Below are 22,866 nucleotides of genomic sequence, written 5' to 3'. Positions count from 1 at the left end.
TTGTTGTTGTTGTTGCTGTTGTTGCTGTTGTTGCCGTTGTTGTGGTCAGCGATGAGCGGAGGCTAAGTCTCAGTGAATGAAGACCATGTGACGTACTCATTCAATTCAATTCAATTCAATTTTATTTATATAGCGTCAATAACAATACAAATCGTCTCAAGACGCTTTACAAAAACCCGGCCTGAAACCCCCAGAGCAAGCCTGAAGGCAACGGTGGCAAGGAAAAACTCCCTTTTAACAGGAAGAAACCTCGAGCAGAACCCAGCTCATATGGAGGGACCATATGAGAACATGAGTCTGTACCCAGCCGGGTACAGACTCATGTTGTATGTAAAGTATGTGTCTTTATTCTGAAATCCCGTCATGGTTCAGTTTAAATCAGCTGACTCCTTGGAGGGCCTCAAACCTCTGGTTTGGAACCACTGAACCAAAATCATGGGGGGGGGGGGGGGGGGGGGTCGGGGAGGGGGGTCCACAGGTAATAGTGGTCAGTGAGGAGAAGAACCAGAAGATATTTGAGATGAGTTATTTTAGTCTGAGAGTCATGTGACCCAGCAGCTGCTTCAGCTACACATATTTGTAACGTGCATGATACCAGGAGTGGGCGGAGCTACAGCTCAGAGATCATGTTTCCCCCCCCCCTCCCCCCAGGACGGAGCGGGATGTCTCCGGGTGGTCCTCTGAGCGTCTCCGTCAGCTGCTACTCGGCGTCCGAGTGGAGGGACCCGAGGGAGAGTGTCAGCTGACCGACGTCAACAAGCTGGACGGAGAAGCGTCCATCAACAACCGCAAAGGAAAACTCTTCTTCTTCTACGAGTGGCAGCTCAGCGCCGGCTGGCTTGGTCAGTGACATCACAAGGCTTCATGACACTTTTCTTCAGTGGTGCTGATGCTGTCCTGTTTCCTGTCTGCAGGGACATCCAGTGGCGGAGTGAAGTACCGAGGGACCGTGGACGTGTCCAACCTGTCGGACGAGAACAACGAGGACGACCTGGACGTGAGTGGGACTCAGCTCGGACGTTACTGGAGGTGTTGATGACCTCATGGACGACCTCATTGATGATCTCTTTGATGACCTCATCATCCAGGTCTCGGTGTCTCTCTGTAAGGACCAACCCAGCACACCGCTCCTGGACCTCATGAAGAGGACCGGGACCCAGGAGATCCGCCGGGTCCTGGGCCAGTACGTCCACCAGCTGAAGTCAGGTCAGTTACCAGGACCAGGACCCTCAGTCATAGGGTCATGATCCCAACAGTGACCTCTGACCTCTGATCTCAGAGTTCAGTCAGGGGATGATCCTTCCCACCGATGGACTGAAGCCGTCTGAGTCTGCCAAGAAGAACCAGGTCACGGCCAGTAAAGTCCAGGTAAACCCACCTGAGGTCCCGAAGCTGCTGCTGTGAACTTTGATTTTGACCTTTTAGCTCTCCTGCAGATCAGCCCCACACCCAGGAGCACCACCCACCCCACCACCTGTCCCACAGGTGTCCGGATCCCAACCTGCAGCTTTGACCTGAAGGAAACTTTCCAGACATCTGCAGACGAGCTCTACCGGACCTTCATCAGTCAGGAGGTACCCAAACAGGAGGGACCAGGGCGTAGGGTTGTACAACTGTCGTCGTACTGTTGTAGTACTATTGAAGTACTATTGAAGTACTGTTGAAGTACTGTTGTAGTACTATTGTGGTACTATTTAAGTACTATTGAAGTACTATTGTGGTACTATTGTAGTACTATTGAAGTACTATTGAAGTACTATTGTGGTACTATTGTAGTACTATTGAAGTACCATTGAAGTACTACTGTGGTACTATTGAAGTACTATTGAAGTACTATTGAAGTATTATTTAAGTACTATTGTGGTACTATTGTAGTACTATTGAAGTACTATTGTGGTACTATTGAAGTACTATTGTGGTACTATTGAAGTACTATTGTGGTACTATGTTGTAACTGTCCCTTCAGTTCGTGCAGGTGTTCACTCGCTCTGCTGCTGTGGTGGACGGTCGTCCTGGAGGACGGTTCCACTTGTTGGATGGAAGTGTCAGCGGGGAGTTCACACACCTGGTGAGGTCACAGCTGCTCAGCCAATCAGACGTTAGTAAATCTGTGTCATATTGCCACGGTAACCAGAGTGCTGTGGCTCTGTGCAGGTACCGGACCAGAGGATCGAAATGAGGTGGAGATTCAGGACGTGGCCCAGCGGTGAGTCTTCGTCTTCCTGTTTGTCTGCTGCTGTCAGCTGATCAGCTGATGTCCACGGTGTCTCCTCAGAACACTACGCCTCCGTCAGCCTGGAGCTGCAGGACCGCTGGGACCAGACCGACCTCCTCGTCAAGTGTCAAGGAGTTCCTGTGGAGGACGAGGACTCCACCAAGGAGGGCTGGAGACGCTTCTACTTCCAGGCCATAAAACAGACGTTTGGATACTGAGACACTAGGACACTGGGACACTGGGACACTAGTTGTTGTCTTGTTTGAGACAAGGACAGACAATCAGGAGGACATTAAGACAGATATCACATTGAACGCTCTTAAAGGAACAGTCTCACATTTCTGGACATCCAGTGAACTGGCTGTCCTCTGTCCACTCCAGGGTCAACTGTTTGATGGTTAGCTTAGCTTAGCACAAAGACTGTCCAACGCTAGATGAGAACAAAATGTACCGTCCATTAACGAAGTTTAGTTTAGAGTGATGCTTTAAATAAATACCACTGATCTGTGTCATATGAACGTCTGAGTCTCATTACGTTCTCATCACGTTCTCATCGTGTTCTGATCACGTTCTCATCATGTTCTCATCACGTTCTCATCACGTTCTCATCATGTTCTCATCACATTCTCATCACGTTCACATCACATTTTCATCGTGTTATCGTGTTCTCATCGTGTTCTGATCACATTCTCATCACGTTCACATCATGTTCTCATCACGTTCTCATCACGTTCTCATCGTGTTCTGATCACGTTCACATCATGTTCTCATCACATTCTCATCACTTTCACATCACGTTCACATCATGTTCACATCATGTTCTCATCACATTCTCATCGTGTTCTGATCACGTTCTCATGATGTTCTGATCACGTTCTCATCACATTCTCATCATGTTCTCATCACATTCTCATTACGTTCTCAACACGTTCTCATCATGTTCACATCATGTTCTCATCAGATTCTCATCGTGTTCTGATCACGTTCTCATCATGTTCTGATCACGTTCTCATCATGTTCTCATCACATTCTCATCACGTTCTCATCAGATTCTCATCACGTTCTGATCATGTTTTCATCACGTTCACATGTTCACATCACGTTCTCATCAGATTCTCATCGTGTTCTGCTCACGTTCTCATCGTGTTCTGATCACGTTCACATCATGTTCTCATCATGTTCTGATCACGTTCTCATCATGTTCTCATCAGATTCTCATCAGATTCTCATCACGTTCACATCTTGTTCTTATCACGTTCTGATCATATTTTCATCACGTTCACATCATGTTCACATCGTGTTCTCATCACATTCACATCACCTTCTCATCATGTTCTCATCACGTTCTCATCACATTACCTTCTCATCATGTTCTCATCATGTTCACATCATGTTCACACCACGTTCTCATCACGTTCACATCATGTTCTCATCACCTTCTCATCACGTTCACATCATGTTCACACCACGTTCACATCACCTTCTCATCACATTCTCATCACGTTCTCATGTTCACACCACGTTCTCATCATGTTCCCATCATGTTCTCATCACCTTCTCGTCACGTTCACATCACCTTCTAATCACGTTCTCATCATGTTCACATCACGTTCTCATCATGTTCTCATCACCTTCTCATCACGTTCACATCATGTTCTCATCACCTTCTCATCACGTTCATATCATGTTCACATCACCTTCTCATCACATTCTCATCACGTTCTCATGTTCACACCACGTTCTCATCATGTTCCCATCATGTTCTCATCACCTTCTCATCACTTTCACATCACGTTCACATCATGTTCACATCATGTTCTCATCACATTCTCATCGTGTTCTGATCACGTTCTCATGATGTTCTGATCACGTTCTCATCACATTCTCATCATGTTCTCATCACATTCTCATTACGTTCTCAACACGTTCTCATCATGTTCACATCATGTTCTCATCAGATTCTCATCGTGTTCTGATCACGTTCTCATCATGTTCTGATCACGTTCTCATCATGTTCTCATCACATTCTCATCACGTTCTCATCAGATTCTCATCACGTTCTGATCATGTTTTCATCACGTTCACATGTTCACATCACGTTCTCATCAGATTCTCATCGTGTTCTGCTCACGTTCTCATCGTGTTCTGATCACGTTCACATCATGTTCTCATCATGTTCTGATCACGTTCTCATCATGTTCTCATCAGATTCTCATCAGATTCTCATCACGTTCACATCTTGTTCTTATCACGTTCTGATCATATTTTCATCACGTTCACATCATGTTCACATCGTGTTCTCATCACATTCACATCACCTTCTCATCATGTTCTCATCACGTTCTCATCACATTACCTTCTCATCATGTTCTCATCATGTTCACATCATGTTCACACCACGTTCTCATCACGTTCACATCATGTTCTCATCACCTTCTCATCACGTTCACATCATGTTCACACCACGTTCACATCACCTTCTCATCACATTCTCATCACGTTCTCATGTTCACACCACGTTCTCATCATGTTCCCATCATGTTCTCATCACCTTCTCGTCACGTTCACATCACCTTCTAATCACGTTCTCATCATGTTCACATCACGTTCTCATCATGTTCTCATCACCTTCTCATCACGTTCACATCATGTTCTCATCACCTTCTCATCACGTTCATATCATGTTCACATCACCTTCTCATCACATTCTCATCACGTTCTCATGTTCACACCACGTTCTCATCATGTTCCCATCATGTTCTCATCACCTTCTCATCACGTTCACATCACCTTCTCATCACGTTCTCATCATGTTCACACCACGTTCTCATCACGTTCTCATCATGTTTACATCACCTTCTCATCACCTTCTCATCACGTTCTCATCATGTTCACACCACCGTCTCACCACGTTCTCATCATGTTCACACCACGTTCTCATCATGTTCTCATTGTTTTCTTGTGTTCACATTGAGGTCATAAATGTTACACTGAACCAACCAAGAGTTCAGAAAAAGACCAGATGAGAACAGAACAAACACCAGCAGCACAGCGAACAGTCAGGTCTGTTCAGACTCGGATCAGGTTAGAACCAGATTAGAACCGTATTAGAACCTGCTTGTCTCTGGTAACAACAACAAACACACGCTCAGACTTTGATGTGAAGGAATGTTGTTGTTTATCTCATCGTTTGTTTCTACACTTGAAACAACAAAGTACGTCGACATAGACACATTAAAACTGTTGATGTAAAAATAAACGACTAAAAACTGCTTCAGTCAATAACAACGGTCAGCGATCGACCTAAGTCTTTAAATCAAAGTGATCATTTAACTTGATCATCGATCAAGTCTCAGCTGCCTCAGATCTGCGTCCTGGAGAAAGTCCATCCTCTGGACAGTTAGAAGACTTCCTCCTCCTCAGCTTCACAGCCGTAATCTGGGGGACACATCCATCAGAACATACATTAATACGTTCATACATTCATCACTACATTAATACATTCATCACTACATTAACACATTCATCAGTACATTAACACGTCCATCAGTACATACATTAATACGTTCATACATTCATCACTACTTTAATACATTCATCAATACATTAACACGTTCATCAATACATTAACACGTTCATCAGTACATACATTAATACGTTCATACATTCTTCACTACATTAATACATTCATCAATACATTAACACATTCATCAATACATTAATACGTTCATCAATACATTAACACGTGCATCAGTACATACATTAATACGTTCATACATTCATCTCTACATTAATACATTCATCAATACATTAACACATTCATCAATACATTAATACGTTCATCAATACATTAACACGTTCATCAGTACATACATTAATACGTTCATCACAGCAGTAACACATTCATCACTACATTAACACGTTTATCAATACATTAACACGTTCATCAGTATATACATTAATACATTCATCAGTACATTAACACATTCATCAGTACATACATTAATACGTTCATACATTCATCACTACATTAATACATTCATCAATACATTAACACATTCATCACTACATTAACACGTTCATCAATACATTAACATGTTCATCAGTACATACATTAATACATTCATCACTGCATTAACACATTCATCACTACATTAACACATTCATCACTACATTAACACGTTCATCAATACATTAACACGTTCATAAGTACATACATTAATACATTCATCACTACATTAACACGTTCATCAATACATTAACACGTTCATCAGTACATACATTAATACATTCATCACTGCATTAACACATTCATCACTACATTAACACGTTCATCAATACATTAACACGTTCATCAGTACATACATTAACACATTCATCACTACATTAACACGTTCATCAATACATTGATCTCTACTTTAACACATTCATCACTACATTAACACATTCATCACGACATTAACACGTTCATCACTACATTAACACATTCATCACTACATTAACACGTCCATCGCTACATTAACACATTCATCAACACATTCATCTCTACATTAACATGTTCATCACTACATTAACACATTCATCTATCTCTACATTAACACAGTCATCACTACATTAACACATTCATCACTACATTAACAAATTAATCTATCTCTACATTTACACGTTCATCACTACATCAATACATTCATCACTACATTAACACATTCATCTCTACATTAACACGTTCATCAACACATTCATCTCTACATTAACATGTTCATCACTACATTAACACAGTCATCACTACATTAACACATTCATCACTACATTAACACATTCATCTCTACATTAACACATTCATCAACACATTCATCTCTACATTAACATGTTCATCACTACATTAACACATTCATCTATCTCTACATTAACACAGTCATCACTACATTAACACATTCATCACTACATTAACAAATTAATCTATCTCTACATTTACACGTTCATCACTACATCAATACATTCATCACTACATTAACACATTCATCTCTACATTAACACAGTCATCACTACATTAACACATTCATCACTACATTAACAAATTAATCTATCTCTACATTTACACGTTCATCACTACATCAATACATTCATCACTACATTAACACATTCATCTCTACATTAACACGTTCATCAACACATTCATCTCTACATTAACATGTTCATCACTACATTAACACAGTCATCACTACATTAACACATTCATCACTACATTAACACATTCATCTCTACATTAACACATTCATCACTACATTAACACATTCATCTCTACATTAACACATTCATCACTACATTAACACGTCCATCGCTACATTAACACATTCATCAACACATTCATCTCTACATTAACATGTTCATCACTACATTAACACATTCATCTATCTCTACATTAACACAGTCATCACTACATTAACACATTCATCACTACATTAACAAATTAATCTATCTCTACATTTACACGTTCATCACTACATCAATACATTCATCACTACATTAACACATTCATCTCTACATTAACACGTTCATCACTACATTCATCACTACATTAACACGTTCATCGCTACATTAACACATTCATCACTGCATTAAAAAGTTCATCAATACATTCATCTCTACATTAACACATTCATCTCTACATTAACACATTCATCACTACATTAACACATTCATCTCTACATTAACATGTCCATCTCTACATTAACACGTCCATCGCTACATTAACACGTTCATCTCTACATTAACACATTCATCTCTACATTCATCACTACATTAACACGTTCATCTCTACATTAACACATTCATCTCTACATTCATCTCTACATTAACACATTCATCACTACATTAACACGTTCATCTCTACATTAACACATTCATCTCTACATTAACATGTCCATCTCTACATTAACACGTTCATCACTACATTAACACATTCATCTCTACATTCATCACTACATTAACACGTTCATCTCTACATTAACACATTCATCTCTACATTAACACGTTCATCACTACATTCATCACTACATTAACACGTTCATCGCTACATTAACACATTCATCACTGCATTAACACGTTCATCAATACATTCATCTCTACATTAACACATTCATCACTACATTAACACATTCATCACTACATTAACACATTCATCTCTACATTAACATGTCCATCTCTACATTAACACGTTCATCGCTACATTAACACATTCATCTCTACATTAACACGTTCATCACAACATTAACACATTCATCTCTACATTCATCACTACATTAACACGTTCATCACTGCATTAACACATTCATCAATACATTAACACATTCATCTCTACATTCATCACTACATTAACACATTCATCACTACATTAACACATTCATCACTACATTCATCACTACATTAACACATTCATCAATACATTCATCTCTACATTAACACATTCATCGCTACATTAACACATTCATCTCTACATTAACACGTTCATCAATACATTCATCTCTACATTAATACATTCATCTCTACATTAACACATTAACACTATCACTACATTAACACATTCATCTCTACATTAACACGTTCATCAATACATTCATCTCTACATTAACACATTCATCTCTACATTAACACATTCATCTGCACATTCATCACTACATTAACACATTCATCTCTACATTAACACGTTCATCAATACATTCATCACTACATTAACACATTCATCTCTACATTAACACGTTCATCAATACATTCATCACTACATTAACACATTCATCACTACATTAATACATTCATCACTACATTAACACATTCATCAATACATTCATCTCTACATTAACACATTCATCAATACATCACTACATTAACACGTTCATCAATACATTAATCACTACATTAACACGTTCATCAATACATTAATCAATACATTAACACGTTCATCTCTAAATTAACACATTCATCACCGCATTAACACATTCATCACTACATTAACACATTCATCTCTACATTAACACGTTCACCAATACATTCATCACTACATTAATACATTCATCACTACATTCATCACTACATTAATACATTCTTCTCTACATTAACACGTTCATCAATACATTCATCACTACATTCACACATTCATCACTACATTCATCACTACATTAACATATTCATCTCTACATTAACACGTTCATCTCTACATTAACACGTTCATCAATACATTCATCTGTACATTAACACGTTCATCACTACATTAACACGTTCATCAATACATTAATCACTACATTAACACATTCATCACTACATTCACACATTCATCACTACATTCACACGTTCATCAATACATTCATCTCTACATTAACACATTCATCATTACATTCATCACTACATTAACACATTCATCTCTACATTCATCACTACATTAACACATTCATCTCTACATTCATCACTACATTAACACATTCATCTCTACATTAACACATTCATCTCTACATTCATCTCTACATTAACACATTCATCTCTACATTCACACATTCATTCATTCATTATCATATTCCTAGAAGCACAGGTAGAGGAGGAGGAGTGGCAGCAATCTTCCACTCTGATTTATCTATTAATCCTAGACCTAAGGAGAGCTTTAATTCATTTGAAAGTCTTACTCTTAGTCTTCCCCATCCAGAACAGAAAATACAAAAACCAATTCTTTTTGTTGTGGTGTATCGCCCACCTGCTCCTTATTCTGAGTTTTTAGCTGAATTCTCTGAGTTTTTATGTGATTTAGTTCTTAGAACAGATAAAGTCATTATAGTAGGTGACTTTAACATCCATGTTGATGTTGTCAGTGACAGCCTTAGCTCCTCATTTACATCATTATTAGATTCAATTGGCTTTTCTCAGAATGTAAACGGATCAACTCACAGTTTTAATCACACCTTAGATCTTGTCCTAACATATGGCATAGAAACTGAAGGTTTAACAGTATTTACTCATAACCCTCTTTTGTCTGATCATTTCCTCATAACCTTTGAATTTGCAATAATGGATTACACAGGAACTGAAAAGACATTTCATTACAGTAGATGTTTGTCTGACAATGCTGTAACTAGATATAAAGAATTAATTCCTTCTTTATTTACCTCAGTGCCATGTACCAATGTTGTGGACGACAGCAACCACAATTTAACCCCTGCACTAATAGATTATTTTGTCGATGGCACTGCAGCATCGCTTAGTTCAACTTTAAACTTAGTTGCTCCTCTGAAAAAGAAGGTCATAAATAGGAGGAGGCTAGCTCCATGGTATAATTCACAGTTGCGCTGTTTAAAACAGGCAGTCCGAAAGCTAGAAAGAATTTGGCATTCCACTAATTCTGAAGAAGCTCGCATAGCCTGGAAAGATAGTTTAACAACTTATAAAAAAGCTCTCAGTAGTATTAGAACAGCATATTATTCATCATTAATAGAAGAAAACAAGAACAACCCCAGATTTCTTTTCAGCACTGTAGCCAGGCTGACAAAGAGCCACAGCTCTGTTGAGCCATCTATTCCTTTAGCCCTCAGTAGTAATGACTTCATGAGCTTCTTTACTAATAAAATTGTCGGCATTAGAGAAAATATTCAAGGCATCCTTCCAACAGCTGTTAAAGATGCAAGTACAGCGACATTAGAAACTTTTGTACGACCTTATCAATATCTGGAATCCTTCTCCCCAGTAGATCTTCTTGAGCTCTCTTCAACAATTACAGCATCTAATCCATCAACCTGTCTTCTAGATCCAATCCCAACTAAATTGCTCAAAGAAGTTTTTCCATTAATTAACATCTCCATATTGAACCAGATAAATTTATCTTTATTAACAGGATATGTGCCTCAGTCTTTTAAGATTGCTGTAATTAAGCCCTTACTTAAGAAAGCCACTTTAGATCCAGATGTTTTAGCCAACTATAGACCAATCTCCAACCTTCCCTTTATTTCCAAAATTCTAGAAAAAGTTGTTGCTAATCAGTTGTGTGACCACTTAAACAAGAATGGTCTGTTTGAAGAGTTTCAGTCAGGTTTTAGAGTTCATCATAGTACAGAAACAGCTCTGGTTAAAGTTACCAATGATCTTCTCATGGCTTCAGACAGTGGACTTGTCTCTATACTTGTTCTGCTAGATCTTAGTGCTGCATTTGACACTATTGATCATAATATTTTACTACAGAGACTTGAAAGTGAGGTCAAGATTAAAGGAACTGCATTAGACTGGTTTGAATCCTATCTATCTGACAGATTCCAGTTTGTTCATGTCAATAATGATTCCTCTACTTATACAAAAGTAAGTTATGGAGTTCCTCAGGGTTCTGTGCTAGGACCAATACTCTTCACGTTATACATGTTGCCATTAGGCAAGATTATTAGAAAACATGGCATAAACTTTCATTGCTATGCAGACGACACCCAGCTATATTTATCTATGAAACCAGATGAAACTAATCAGTTGGTTAAACTCCAAGCATGCCTTAAAGACATAAAGGCTTGGATGACCTGTAATTTCCTACTCTTAAACTCAGACAAAACAGAAGTTATTGTATTCGGTCCTAAGCATCTCAGAGATTCATTATCTAATCACATGGTGTCTTTGGATGGCATTACCTTGGCCTCCAGTACTACTGTAAAAAACCTTGGTGTTATATTTGATGAGGATATGTCCTTTAAATGTCACATAAAGCAAGTGACCAGGACTGCCTTCTTTCACCTGCGTAATATCGTCAAAATTAGGAACATCCTGTCTCAGAGTGATGCTGAAAAACTATTTCATGCATTTGTGTCGTCCAGACTGGATTATTGTAATTCATTACTGTCTGGCTGTCCAAATAGCTCTTTAAAAAGCCTCCAATTGATTCAAAATGCCGCAGCAAGAGCATTGACAGGAATTAGCAAGAGAGATCATATTACTCCAGTTTTAGCTTCTCTTCACTGGCTCCCTTTAAAGTCTGGAATAGAATTTAAAATCCTCCTCCTTACATACAAGGCCCTTAAAGGCCTAGCTCCATCGTATCTTAAAGACCTTATTGTACCATATCATCCCAACAGATCACTTCGGTCTGAAAGTGCAGGCCTACTTGTGGTTCCTAGAATTTCAAAAAGTAGAATGGGAGGTAGAGCTTTCAGCTATCAGGCTCCTCTCCTATGGAACCAGCTCCCAGTTTGGGTTCGGGAGGCAGACACTCTCTCTATTTTTAAGGTCAGGCTTAAGACTTTCCTTTTTGATCAGGCTTATAGTTAGGGCTGGACTAAACCATCCCTTAGTTATGCTGCTATAGGCCTAGGCTGCTGGGGGACGATGCACCAAACACATGTCCTCCTTCTTTCTTCTCTCTCCTCTCTCGCATCCTCCACTTTCTTTTCTCTGGCACAGAGCTCTTGCCTTCTAATTTCCTATATACTACTAGTCATACAATTCTGTGCTATTACTATGTAGAATGTTTACTGCTGTGTGTGTCCCACCCCCCTTCCCCCCCCTTCCCCCCCTTCCCCCCTCTTCTTGTGAGTATCTCTGGCCTGGAGTGGTGTGTTTCCTGTGGAGCTCTATACTACATCTGTTGTCGTGGTCTCATCAGCCTGCCCAGTCTTCATGGAATCCTGCAGTTATCCACTCCTACCTGAATGAACAATTCTCCAACCTGCCTATGATTCCTCTTACATTTTCAAACTTTCATGTAACATCATCAGTTTGTATCATAAGATTCCACATGTACACTTTAGTCAGATATGTGTATCTATGACAGATGTATGTTTATCTTGCTGTTCTCTTCTCTTCTCTCTTTGCTGTTCTCTTCTCTCTTTCTTCTGTCTGTACCCGGCTGGCCTTAGGCAGATGGGTCCCTCCATATGAGCTGGGTTCTGCTCGAGGTTTCTTCCTGTTAAAAGGGAGTTTTTCCTGCCACCATTGCCTTCAGGCTGCTCTGGGGGTTTCAGGCCGGGTTTTTGTAAAGCGTCTTGAGACGATTTGTATTGTTATTGACGCTATATAAATAAAATTGAATTGAATTGAATTGAATTCATCACTACATTCATCACTACATTAACACATTCATCTCTACATTAACACATTCATCTCTACATTCATCACTACATTAACACATTCATCTCTAGATTAACACATTCATCTCTACATTAACACATTCATCTCTACATTAACACATTCATCTCTACATTCATCACTACATTAACACATTCATCTCTAGATTAACACATTCATCTCTACATTCATCTCTACATTAACACAAATTCCTCTCTACATTCATCTCTACATTAACACATTCATCTCTACATTAATCACTACATTAACACGTTCATCTCTACATTAACACATTCATCTCTACATTAATCACTACATTAACACGTTCATCTCTACATTAACACATTCATCTCTAGATTAACACATTCATCTCTACATTCATCTCTACATTAATCACTACATTAACACGTTCATCTCTACATTAACACATTCATCGCTACATTAATCAATACATCAACCAGTAGGATTTTCAGAATAAAAGCCCAGACTTACCTCCTACGAGCTGCAGAGCACTGACACACTCCTCCTCCTCTGCCTCCACCTCCTCTTCCTCCTCTTCCTCCTCCTCTTCTTCGGGAGGTGGAGCAGCTTCTAGGGTGGAGTCTGGTTCAGGATCAGGAGTCGGTTCAGCTGCTTCCTCTGTTGTTGCTTCTGTTGCCATGGTGATGCTGTCTTCTTCCTGTATCACGTCAAGACAGGTGGAACAGGTGAGATATGTAGGACAGGTAGGACAGTTAGAAAAGGTGAGACAGGTGAGACAGGTGGGTGTGAGGCTGATCACCTGAGCAGCTGTTTTCTTCTTCTTTGATGTGGAAGAAATTAGATGTCTGAACCTGAAACAAAAACAGAAGAAGAAGAAACATCAGAGCTGCAGCAACGGGTTATAGATCAGAGATTAGAGATTATAGATCAGAGATAAGAGATTAATGATCAGAGATATAGATCAGAGATTGGAGATGAGAGATTATAGATTAGAGATGAGAGATTAATGATCAGAGATTAGAGATTATTGATCAGAGATTGGAGGTTATTCATCAGAGATTAGAGATTATTGATCAGAGATACAGATCAGAGATTGGAGGTTATTCATCAGAGATTATTGATCAGAGATGAGGCAGGCAGGCCTGTCGTAAAGCTGAAAGGAGATGGAAAAAGGATCACCTCACTGTCTCCTTAGAAATGTTTAAATCTGCATTAGCTTCTTTCCAGGCAGCAGCAAAAAAAGCCAGAGCAAAGCATCTCTCTAGTCTGATCAGTAAACACTCAAATAGACCTAAAATTTTATTTAGCACTATAAACTCTGTTATCAACCCCCCAAATTCTCCAGTCCCTGATGTATCCACTGACACCTGTGAGAAATTCCTCAAGTTTTTTACCACCAAAATTGAGAACATTAGATCACTGTTTACCCCCACCTCATCTTTTGCTCCGCCTGATTGCCCAGGTGTACCAGCTATTTTTAACAAATTTCAGCCTATTTCTTTCACTGAATTGAGGGATTTGGTATTGCACATGAATCCTACTACATCACCCCATGATGCCATTCCCTCCTCTATTATAAAGGATGTTTTTGATGCAGTTGGCCCCTCCATTCAGATCATTTTAAATTCATGCCTTGCAACTGGCATTGTCCCGACAATTTTCAAGCATGCGGTTGTCCAACCCTTGCTTAAAAAACACAACCTCGACGCCAATTGCCCAAAAAACTACCGCCCCATCTCCAAGCTTCCTTTTATTTCTAAGGTCCTGGAAAAAGCTGTTCTGTCACAGCTGACTCCCTTTCTGACCACTCACAATATATTAGAACCTTTTCAGTCAGGTTTCAGATCCCTTCATAGCACTGAAACAGCCCTGCTTAAAGTAACTAATGATCTGCTTCTCACACTAGATTCAGGTGATAATGCCATCCTCATACTACTGGATCTTAGTGCCGCTTTCGACACCGTTGATCACAACATCCTCCTCACTCGCCTTGATCAGCAGGTGGGCATTAGAGAGACTGCACTACTCTGGTTCCGTTCCTATCTTAATGACAGGACTTTTTCCGTGTCTATTGGCCAGTTCTCTTCATCATCTGCTCCTGTTTCATATGGGGTCCCTCAGGGGTCCATCTTGGGTCCTATCCTCTTCAGCCTGTATATGCTCCCATTGGGTGACATTATAAGAAAGCATAACATCTCTTTTCACCTCTATGCAGACGACTCACAGCTGTACCTCCCCCTGAAATCCAGGGACTCCATACAATCTCTCCTGGTCTGTCTGGAAGATGTCAAAATTTGGATGGCTAACAACTTCCTCCAGCTAAATAGTGACAAGACGGAAGTTATCATTTTTGGCCCCCCCAAAGCAAGATGCACTGTAGTGCAAAACTTAGATCACCTCATCCCATCTGTTAAACCCTATGCCAGAAACCTGGGTGTCATCCTCGACTCCGACCTCTGCTTTGACAAACAGATTAGTTCTGTTGTCAAAAATAGTTTTTATCAGCTCAGAACAATCTCCCGCCTCAAATCTTTCCTATCTCACAACGACCTTGAGAAAGTCATCCATGCCTTTATTACATCACGGCTGGATTATTGCAACTCCCTCTACCTTGGTCTCCCCCAATCCTCAATTAGACGTTTACAGCTGGTCCAAAATGCAGCTGCGCGTCTTCTAACTGGCACTAGGAGGCGTGAACACATCACCCCCATTTTGGCCTCCTTGCACTGGCTCCCGGTTGTTTTTAGGATTCAGTTTAAAGTTCTATTATTTGTTTTTAAGGCACTAAATGGGCAGGCCCCAACCTACATCACCAACCTTGTACAGCCCTACTCAGTGCAAAGGTCCCTGAGATCCTCAGGTAAAGGGCTTCTCCATGCGCCGCGTTCTCGGCTCAAACAAAGGGGTGATAGGGCTTTTGAAGTTGCTGCTCCACGTTTGTGGAACCAGCTCCCCCTGGATATTAGATCTGCCCCTCCATTTCTGCCTTCAAATCCAGGCTAAAAACTCACTTCTACTCCCTGGCCTTCCTTGTTCCCTAATCCTGTACTCCTGCTTATTTTCTGTGGTTCCTTTTAATTATGTTTTTATGACTAATGGTCTAATGTGTTTTCTGTATTATTTGTTTTAATCCTTGTTATCCCCTGTACAGCACTTTGGTCAGTTTATGCTGTGTTTAAATGTGCTTTATAAATTAAATTTACTTACTTACTTACTATGAGAGATTAATGATCAGAGATTAGAGATCAGAGATTGGAGATTATAGATTAGAGATGAGAGATTAATGATCAGAGATTAGAGATTATTGATCAGAGATAAAGATCAGAGATTGGAGGTTATTTATCAGAGATTAGAGATTATTGATCAGAGATGTAGATCAGATATGAGAGATTATAGAGATAAGAGATCAGAGATTATTGATCAGAGATATTGATGAGAGATTATTGATCAGAGATATTGATCACAGATTGGAGATTATTGATCAGAGATAGTGATCAGAGATTGGAGGTTATTTATCAGAGATGAGAGATTATTGATCAGAGATATAGATTAGAGATGAGAGATTATAGAGATTAGAGATTGGATATTATTGATCAGAGATGAGAGATTATTGATCAGATTGGAGGTTATTGATCAGAGATGAGAGATTATTTATCAGATATTGATCACATATTGGAGATTATTGATCAGAGATATTGATCACAGATTGGAGATTATTGATCAGAGATATTGATCACAGATTGGAGGTTATTGATCAAAGATGAGAGATTATTGATCAGAGATATAGATCATAGATTGGAGATTATTGATCAGAGATATTGATCACAGATCGGAGATTATTGATCAGAGATATTGATCAGAGATTGGAGGTTATTGATCAGAGATGAGAGATTATTGATCAGAGATATAGATCAGAGATGAGAGATTATAGAGATTAGAGATTGGAGATTGGAGATTATTGATCAGAGATGAGAGATTATTGATCAGAGATATTGATCAGATTAGAGATTATTGATCAGAGATTTCAGATTAGAGTTATTAATACCTCTTCCCCATGATGCTAGCATTAGCAGCGAGTTCCAGGTTAGCCTCACTGGTCTTCCTGCGGCGGCGGCGGTTGAGTCGTTTCTGTTCTGCGGCAGCGTCGGGGGGGTCGGAGGATCTGCTGGGACTTCCTGTTCCTCTGTTCAGGTCTCTGAGGACGTCGTAGTTGATCTTACTGGAGATCCTCTTCTTCTCCAACATCTTCTCTATCGCCTCGCCCGCCGTCGATGCCTGGATATGCTCCCGCTTTTTATACTTCTTCTACAAACGGCACAGGGACCAGAGCTCAGGGGTCAGAAACAGATAAAAGGTCAGAGGTCAGGGTTTTGTGATTTAGCTTTGAGCCTCACCTTCTCCTTGTAGGTGCCCTGTTCCTTCTCTTTGTTTATCCTCTCCTCTTTCTCTGTCAACACAAACATTGATCAATCAGGAAACAAACCCGACTCATCAATATCCATCAGTATTGATTAATATTGATCAGCCTCAATCAGTTCTTTGTAGCACGTAGATGCTCATGGGCCGACTGATTGATTGGTTAATTGATTGATTACGATGATGAAGAACATCCAGACCTTTCTGCTCCTTCAGGTATTCTGCGTTTTGTTTCATCCAGAGCTCCGTCTTCACTAGAACCTCCTTATCGTTCAGGATGTACTGCAGCAGACAGGATGAGTTATTCAGAGAAGAGGACACAAACTTTCACACTTTATTTATAAAGACTACTTAGTATGAACAGACCTTATCGATCTCCTGATCGTCAATACCATCCAGGTCCAGCTCTCCGGCCTCTGACAGGTCATCTGGGTAGACAGGTGAAAGGTCAGAGGTCAAAGCAGGATTCTGCTGGAGCAAACAGCAGCCCCTGATGTTTGCCATCTACTCACCGTCCTGTTTCTCGTCCGTCTCGTCTTCCTTGTCAAAGGTCTGGAAGGTCTGCTGGAGGCCCAGGCTGGTGGCGCTCGGCAGGGTACCCAGGATGGCGGCCAGAGGGGCGACCTGACAGTGTGCCCCCGCTCCATCCTTTTCTTGCCCCGCCTCCTGCTCACACACACTGTCTTCAGTCTTGTCGCCCCGCCCCTCCTCCTCCTGGATCACCTGACAGAGGAAGTCCTGGGTAAGGTGCTCTGTCGCCGCTTGGAGCTCAGCGTCCTCGACCTCCTTCTCCTCTGGCTCAGATGCTGAGGACAAATCCTCCACATCCTCTGGGTCTGAAAGACAATTTAGAAACTGTTGAATGTTTCTGTTTGTGTTTTGATCAGTCAGTCGACGCAGGAGCACCACCAACCGATTTCTTTGGTGTAGGCAGCGTAGATTCCTCTCAGCTTCGGTCGGCTTTTCTCCAGCTCGGTTTCAATCTCGTCTTTGTAGCAGCTGATCTCTCCTGATGGGAATGCGACAAGGTTCAGTCCTTTAAAGTTTCCTGAGTGACTCAGAGACAGAGGACATCTTTAGTCTAAGTTTGTAACTCACCTTCAACCTCATCCAGCTTCCTGGCCAGCTCCTGCTCCAGCTGCATAATAAATGGAAAGTCGTTAACTGCTTTACTACCTGCTGCAACCAATCAGAGACAAAGGGATCTACCTGCTGCAACCAATCAGAGACAAACCTGCTGCAACCAATCAGAGACGAAGGGATCTACCTGCTGCAACCAATCAGAGACGAAGGGATCTACCTGCTGCAACCAATCAGAGACAAAGGGGTCTACCTGCTGCAACCAATCAGAGACAAAGGGGGTCTACCTGCTGCAACCAATCAGAGACAAAGGGATCTACCTGCTGCAACCAATCAGAGACAAAGGGATCTACCTGCTACAACCAATCAGAGACAAACCTGCTGCAACCAATCAGAGACGAAGGGATCTACCTGCTGCAACCAATCAGAGACAAAGGGGTCTACCTGCTGCAACCAATCAGAGACAAAGGGATCTACCTGCTGCAACCAATCAGAGACAAAGGGATCTACCTGCTGCAACCAATCAGAGACAAAGGGATCTACCTGCTACAACCAATCAGAGACAAAGGGATCTACCTGCTGCAACCAATCAGAGACAAAGGGATCTACCTGCTGCAACCAATCAGAGACAAACCTGCTGCAACCAATCAGAGACAAACCTGCTGCAACCAATCAGATACAAAGGGATCTACCTGCTGCAACCAATCAGATACAAAGGGATCTACCTGCTACAACCAATCAGAGACAAAGGGATCTACCTGCTACAACCAATCAGAGACAAAGGGATCTACCTGCTACAACCAATCAGAGACAAACCTGCTGCAACCAATCAGAGACAAAGGGATCTACCTGCTACAACCAATCAGAGACAAACCTGCTGCAACCAATCGGAGACAAACCTGCTGCAACCAATCGGAGACAAACCTGCTGCAACCAATCAGAGACAAAGGGATCTACCTGCTACAGCCAATCAGAGACAAGGGATCTACCTGCTACAACCAATCAGAGACAAAGGGATCTACCTGCTACAGCCAATCAGATAGTGGGGTCTACCTGCTGCATCTTGACTTTGTGCTGTCCAGCGGTGAAGGATGGAGGATCACACTCCTGCTCCAGATCTACTTTCATGAACTCATCAATGGTCAGTTGACTTGTGGGCGTGTCCTCAAACTCTGTTAACCTGCAGGGAAAAAGACAGGACTGAGATCTACTGAGATCCATTTAATGTATTGTAATCTACAGAGATCTACTGGGAAATACCAGGATCTACTGAGATTGACAGGGATCCACTGTGATCTACTAAAATCTATATGATCTTCTCTGATCTATTATCTAGTGTAATCTACTGAGATCTGCAGAGATCTACTTGGATCTACCAGGATCGACTGAGATTAACAGGGGTCTACTGTGATCTACTGAGATCTTCAGTGATCTGTTATCTGCTGTAATCCACTGGGACATATTGTGACCTACTGAGATCTACGGTGATCTGGTGAGACCTGCTACCTGTTGTACTCACCTCTTCCTCAGAGTGGTCTGGCAGACCTTTACCACGCTGATCACATCCTTCACCGAACGACGAAATTTATGCATCCGAGCAGCGACAAGGAGAGCTGAGGAAGAGGAGGAAGAGGAGAAGGAGGAAGAGGAGAAGAATTTGTTGGTTGTTTGGTCTAAAGAGCTAGCTATGTAGCAGCTAACAGCAATAATAATAATAATAATAATAATCTTTATTTGTATTTTTCAAATCAACATTACGAAGTGCTTCATAAAAAAATTAACAGTCTTTAATAACAGGCTCATAAAGTTAATAAAAACAAACAGGTCTACTGTATATGTGTATGTGTGGCTACTGTACTATATTAGTGTATTAGTGTATACTACTACAACGACAATAAAGACATTCTATTCTATATACTACCAGTCAAAAGTTTGGACACACCCTCTCATTTAATGGTTTTTCTTTATTTTCATGATTATTTACGTTGTAGATTCTCACTGAAGACGTCAACACTATGAATGAACACATGTGGAATTATGTAGTAAACAAAACAGTGTGAAATAACTGAACATGATTCATATATTAGAGTCCTCAGAGTAGACACCCTTTGCTCTGATTACTGCTTTACACACGCTTGACTTTCTCTGGATGAGCTTCATGAGGTCGTCACCTGAGATGGTTTACCAACAGTCTTGAAGGAGTTCCCAGAGATGCTGAGCACTTGTTGGTCCTTTTGTCTTCACTCTGAGGTCCATCTCATCCCAAACCATCTCTATTGGGTTTAGGTCAGGCGACTGTGGAGGCCAGGTCATCTGGTCCATCACTCCATCACTCTCCTTCTTGGTCAAATAGCCCTTACACAGCCTGGAGGTGTGTTTGGAGTCATTGTCCTGTTGAAGAATAAATGATGGTCCAACTAAACACAAACCAGATGGGATAGCATGTAGCTGCAGGATGCTGTGGTAGCCATGCTGGTTCAGTGAGCCTTTAAGTTTTAATAAATCCCCAACAGTGTCACCATCAAAGCCCCCCCCCCCCCCCCCCCCCCCCACACACACACCATCACACCTCCTCCTCCATGCTCCACGGTTGGAACCATTCATGTAGAGACCATCTGTTCACCTTTTCTGCATCACACAAAGACACGGTGGTTGGAACCAAAGATCTCACATTTGTTCGCATCAGCCCAAAGCACAGATTTCCACTGGTCTAATGTCCACTCCTTGTGTTTCTTGGCCCAAACAAATCTCTTCTGCTTGTTGCTTTTCCTTGGTGGTGGTTTTCTAGCAGCTGTTTGACCATAAAGGCCTGATTGGTGCAGTCTCCTCTGAACAGTTGATGTAGAGATGTGTCTGCTAATAGAACTCTGTGCCATTGACCTGGGCTCTAATCTGAGGTGGTGGTAACTTGTGATTTCTGAGGCTGGTGACTGGATGAACTTATCCTCAGCAGCAGAGGTGACTCTTGGTCCTTCTTTCCTGGGGACGTCCTCATGTCAGTCAGTTTCATCGTAGAGTTTGATGGTTGTCAAATAGGGCTGTCAGCTGTGCACCAACCTGACTGATGGTCCCAACCACAAAGTAACCCTGACAAGGCTCACCTGTGAAGTGAAAACCATCTCAGGTGACTCCATCATGAAGCTCACTGAGAGAAGACCAAGGGTTTACAGCGCCGTCAACAAAGGGAGGCTACTTAGAAGAATCTAAATATGAATCATGTTCAGTTATTTCACACTGTTTGTTTACTACATAACTCCAGGTGTTCATTCATAGTGTTGACGTCTTCAGTGAGAATCTAGAACGTAAATAATCATAAAAATAAAGAAAGACCATTAAATGAGAGGGTGTGTCCAAACTTCTGACTGGTATAGGTATACAGGTGTATTACACACAGTGTCTGAGTGACTGCCTCATGGCGTGTGCTGTTGCCACGGTGATGGCCTCAATGTTGTACCTGCTCCACAGAGTCCAGAGGGACGGCGTCCTGTGCGCATCAGTCCCTTCTTCATCCTGCTGAACGAGACGAAGAGCCGTCATGGAAACCTCATGAGTCTTCATCCCAAAGTCCAACATGTGAGCAAAGCGAGGGATGTACAGGCAGGGGTCTGAGGAAGAGGAGGAGGAGGAGAAAGAGGAGGAGGAGGAGGAGGAGGAGGAGGAGGAGGAGGAGGAGGAGAAAGAAGAAGAGGAAGAGGAGAAAGAGGAGGAGGAGGAGAAAGAAGAAGAGGAAGAGGAGAAAGAGGAGGAGGAGGAGAAAGAAGAAGAGGAAGAGGAGAAAGAGGAGGAGGAGGAGAGGAGGAGGAGAAAGAAGAAGAGGAAGAGGAGAAAGAGGAGGAGGAGAAAGAAGAAGAGGAAGAGGAGAAAGAGGAGGAGGAGGAGGAGGAGAAAGAGGAAGAGGAGGAGGAGGAAAGAAGAGAAGGGGGAGGAGGAGGAGGGTAGAGGAAGGAAGTGGATGAAGAGGATGAATATGAAGAACAATTATTAATTTGTCAGATAATTTTATTATAGATGATGTTTCTCCAACTACTGTTAGAGTTACTTTTACTTCCTATTACTTTGTCAAACAGAAATTATTTATGGGTTAGATTAACCCATTA

At 41.2% G+C, this 22,866-nt stretch overlaps 2 protein-coding genes across 2 annotated transcripts in view; one reads left to right on the top strand and one right to left on the bottom strand.

Moving 5' to 3' along the window:
* Positions 1-3,411, top strand: part of LOC311499893 (activator of 90 kDa heat shock protein ATPase homolog 1-like) — a gene marked incomplete at its 5' end in the record, with an annotated part of 3,607 nt that extends 196 nt beyond the window's left edge. Inside the window, 8 exons of the mRNA XM_084561032.1 lie at positions 652-842; positions 915-997; positions 1,089-1,206; positions 1,280-1,368; positions 1,437-1,574; positions 1,967-2,068; positions 2,155-2,206; positions 2,276-3,411. Coding sequence (XP_084417158.1) covers positions 652-842; positions 915-997; positions 1,089-1,206; positions 1,280-1,368; positions 1,437-1,574; positions 1,967-2,068; positions 2,155-2,206; positions 2,276-2,433 — 931 coding nt within the window. The 3' untranslated portion in view covers positions 2,434-3,411. The remainder of the gene's footprint in view (positions 1-651; positions 843-914; positions 998-1,088; positions 1,207-1,279; positions 1,369-1,436; positions 1,575-1,966; positions 2,069-2,154; positions 2,207-2,275) is intronic.
* Positions 3,412-4,617: 1,206 nt separating this feature from the next.
* Positions 4,618-22,866, bottom strand: part of LOC311498889 (transcription factor IIIB 90 kDa subunit-like) — a 44,065-nt gene continuing 25,816 nt past the window's right edge. The window contains 14 exon segments of the mRNA XM_084559662.1: positions 4,618-5,653; positions 13,784-13,970; positions 14,073-14,124; positions 17,319-17,578; positions 17,668-17,720; positions 17,890-17,971; positions 18,056-18,117; positions 18,202-18,525; positions 18,603-18,698; positions 18,788-18,827; positions 19,823-19,949; positions 20,289-20,382; positions 22,224-22,281; positions 22,283-22,374. Of these exon segments, the coding sequence (XP_084415788.1) occupies positions 5,616-5,653; positions 13,784-13,970; positions 14,073-14,124; positions 17,319-17,578; positions 17,668-17,720; positions 17,890-17,971; positions 18,056-18,117; positions 18,202-18,525; positions 18,603-18,698; positions 18,788-18,827; positions 19,823-19,949; positions 20,289-20,382; positions 22,224-22,281; positions 22,283-22,374 (1,565 nt within the window). The 3' untranslated portion in view covers positions 4,618-5,615.

This window comes from Chelon labrosus (assembly GCF_963514085.1).
Source record: "Chelon labrosus genome assembly, chromosome: 14".
Classification (NCBI taxonomy): domain Eukaryota; kingdom Metazoa; phylum Chordata; class Actinopteri; order Mugiliformes; family Mugilidae; genus Chelon; species Chelon labrosus.
The sequence above is the reverse complement of the archived record's forward strand: the minus strand, read 5'-3'. Positions and strand labels throughout refer to the sequence as shown.